Source organism: Triticum aestivum, chromosome 6B, assembly GCF_018294505.1.
Source record: "Triticum aestivum cultivar Chinese Spring chromosome 6B, IWGSC CS RefSeq v2.1, whole genome shotgun sequence".
In the NCBI taxonomy this organism is placed as follows: domain Eukaryota; kingdom Viridiplantae; phylum Streptophyta; class Magnoliopsida; order Poales; family Poaceae; genus Triticum; species Triticum aestivum.
This window is the reverse complement of record NC_057810.1, coordinates 653,166,318-653,169,610: the sequence shown is the minus strand read 5'-3', so window position 1 is coordinate 653,169,610 and position 3,293 is coordinate 653,166,318. Positions and strand designations below refer to the sequence as shown.

Here is a 3,293-nt window from a genome sequence, read left to right as displayed (position 1 = left end):
TTTCCCTTTAGCACCGGTTTGTGCAGAACCGGTACTAAAGGGGGGGCCTTTAGTGACCACACTTTAGTGCCGGTTATGGAACCGGCACTAAAGGGCCTTACGAACTGGTGCTATTGCCCGATTCTGCACTAGTGGAAGACGAGGCATCGTGTCGGCTGGCCCGCGGCTCTTTCGCGCCAAAAACCGCTCGCCCCGGCACCCGGGTCCGCCGGCGTCAATTTCGTCCCAAACCGGCGAAAAACGGGCTCCTTGGGGCACGACTGGGCCGATTTTTCGGCGTCGGCGCAGAAAAAACGCCTGGTAAGGGCCTGTTGGGTACGGCTGGAGATGCTCTAATAAACAGAAGGCCATAAAAATACAACTCAAATTACCAAGGCTACATGTTTTGGACTTGCTTCAACGGTATTACACAAGGATAAACAATCAATGAGAGTATGAGGCGTCGGCACTACTTTATGAGGCCAAGGCACGGAGCTGTCCAGGTTGTAATGAGCAGATTTCGTGCTTCTTTTTGGGAGATGGCAGGCCTCTATTTCCTCATCATGGACTCTTTCTTTGAAATCGAAGCTCAGGTATATGGTATCACCACTTATGGAGGGGAAACTGTCCACAGAAACCGAAAGAGAGCAATAAAAACCCATGAACAATGCCTGGCCGCCCAAGCTCATGACCGGGAGTAGAGTTCCGGTCTCCAAATCCACCTTGTAAACGTCGTACGTCCTCCTCCTTGATCTATTCCTGAGGTACCGAAGCGTGCGGTGCACCAGCATCAGTTCACCGTCGTTGTTCACCAGGTGTGCGCTATCCATTATCATCGCCGAGATTGGCTTTTGCAATCTGGCAGCCACCTCCATGCGTGGTGGCTGATCTGCACTTGTCTCTAGCAGCAGGATGCCATTTTCTGTGGTGCAATAGAAGCGGCCTGCAAACATCAAGGGTGCAGTGTGTACTGAGTTCTTGTACCGGACCACTGTCCAGCGCTCGTCGCCAGGCTTGGCGATGCCTAGGATGCATCGCGAGTTGAAACAGAGCACGACCGAGGAATCATCTGCGGCAATGCCAGAGCCCCATGCTCTGAGAGGAAAATCACGGTCGGGAAGGAGGTCGGAGTGGCGCTCTGGAGGTAGCAGCGTGGTTAATGGCGGGAGATCTGTGAGCTGCTGGCGGGTCAGCGGGTTGAGCAGACGGACGTGGGTGCGGCTAGGCCCGTGGAGCAAGATGATGAGGCCCTCGGGGGTGAGCCCGAGCTCGTCATGCTCGCGGAGCTCCAAGATTTCCGTTTGTATGCACTCGCCGGTGGAGACGTTGAGGAAGCGGCGGGCGTAGGCGAGCTTCTCCCGGAGCATGACCCAGCGCCTGGGGTGGAACCGGCGGTCCAGAGCGCCGTGCCCGCGCGGGTCGGTGCAGCACCGCCGCCACGGGCCGCACACGGCGCGGAAGCGGACGTAGTCGGCCACGTCGTTGGCGAGGACGAAATCCGCGATGAGCCCCGCCGGACCTTCCCCGAGGCTCGCCCAGTCCCTGCTGCAAGCCGGCAACCAACACGGGTCAGATTTCAGGATTAGATAAAGAAAGAAAGCGAGAGGGACGTACCAGTTATTAGCATCAGGATCGTGGAGGAGTGGATTGCGATTAGACGCGGTACGTACGCGCTTGGATCCCCAGGAGGGATTCGTCGTCGTAGGGACGACGGTGCGGCAAGCATTCAGATGGCTCGGATGGGGGGTTTGGGCGGTGGTGGAGCAAGGATTCGTATGGCTCCAAGAGGGGATCTTGAGAGAGGAGGAGGGGCGTGGATGTTGATGGTCAAGGGTCTCCCCCGGTCGCCGCCGCCTGGGCCTCCTCCTAGACGCGGCGGCCGGCCCTCGCTCCGCCATCCGAGCGCGCGCCGCCGGTTCGCCGTGTTGGGCTCGGCGGGGGGGATGGGGGCTCGATTCGCTCTGGGCGGCGGAGGGGAGGGGACGGGAGGGCTCATAGTTGTACTGCTCCAAATCCGACCGAAATGGAGTCAACTTCCAATCCGGACTTTGGATGGCCTGGGCGGCACTCCGACCTGGCTTAGGGCTTGTTTGTAGGATGGGAGCCCGACCTGGCAGGCCCTATTCGTCGCTCCTAGCGAGGAATCTCGTGGGCTGCCGGCCCAGTTTCAGCGCTGCTGCTCCCCATTTTTCTTTTCTTAGTCTTTTTTCCGATTCTAAAAAAATAGTCATTTTTCTTATTTTTTTGATTGTCAATCAGTTTTTTTCCTTCAAAAAGGACAGCTTTTTTTGTATCGCTATCTTTACTAGTAGTATTAATCTCTGCCTATTATTAAAGAGAAGTTCGTTTTATGACCTCCAACTCTCACCTGGTTTTTCCCTCCCACGCCCCCCTCCTTCCTTTGGTTCTCTGTTGTTTTGGTAACCCCAACTGATGCCGCACAAATTAAAACCAACATAAATCGATACTTTCAGAAAACCAAGTCATGTTAAGTCAATTGAATGAATTTTAATTACTTGGTTAATGTTGGCGTTGATATCAGGTATGATGTTCATTCAGGGATGTCACTCAACGTGTTTAGTGCTAGACATGTTTAATACCAAACACCGGGTAGCGTAAACCGCTGGATAGATGTGGTTGCATATACTATAATATAGGAAAGTTAACGAAATGCCAAAACAAAAAAAAGTTGATGAAAATTCTGAGAATGTTCAAAAATCTTTTAGAAATGTTTCAGAATTTTAACTCAAGAATTTAATAATTGTTCACAAACATAAAACTATGAAGCGACGATTCTGGGAGAAGCTGAGGAGTGGAAGATTCTGGAAGAATCGCCCAAAAGAACCTGCCCCGAGTGTCAAAAAGAACAAAAGAATTACAGAGCATATGTGTACAGAACATTATTACAAGCTTTGAGCAGCTGCTAATGCAACACAGTCGACTATGAATTAATAGTAAAAATATTTTGAGATCCCTTGGCAGGATTCTGAAGTTGAGCCAATTTGCTTTGGAGATCCCTTGGCAGGATTACAAGATGAACTCAACATAATAATTTGAGACATAGCATGACAAATAATTTGCAACATCATTCATCTTGAACTTGCACACACGTGGTAAGCAACGCAAACTTGATGAGAACTTAGGTCCAACGTGTCCACCGCCCAAGAGATCAAAGGCATAAACAACATCATCATTCTTGGGAACTGACGAGCAGAGGTATGCGGTGTCAGCCTTGATGGAAGGGGACACCCTGGTAGACACAAGGAGCGAACGTCTCTTGCTGAGAAACAAAAACTTTTCCATGGAGCCCACAC

The 3,293-nt window shown here is 51.7% G+C and overlaps 1 protein-coding gene across 2 annotated transcripts; it reads right to left on the bottom strand.

Annotated features, from left to right (window-relative positions):
• Positions 1-298: 298 nt before the first annotated feature.
• Positions 299-2,027, bottom strand: LOC123138526 (uncharacterized). 2 transcript variants are annotated; one of them, XM_044558503.1, is made up of 2 exons: positions 1,594-2,027; positions 299-1,524 (listed from the first exon to the last, which is right to left on the bottom strand). In XM_044558503.1, the coding sequence occupies exons 1-2, from the start codon at positions 1,875-1,877 to the stop codon at positions 363-365; spliced, it is 1,446 nt and encodes a 481-aa protein (XP_044414438.1). In that variant the 5' UTR covers positions 1,878-2,027; the 3' UTR covers positions 299-362. The 2 variants fall into 2 exon arrangements, with proteins under 2 accessions (XP_044414438.1, XP_044414439.1); XM_044558504.1 differs by having other exon boundaries at positions 1,650-2,027.
• Positions 2,028-3,293: the final 1,266 nt, after the last annotated feature.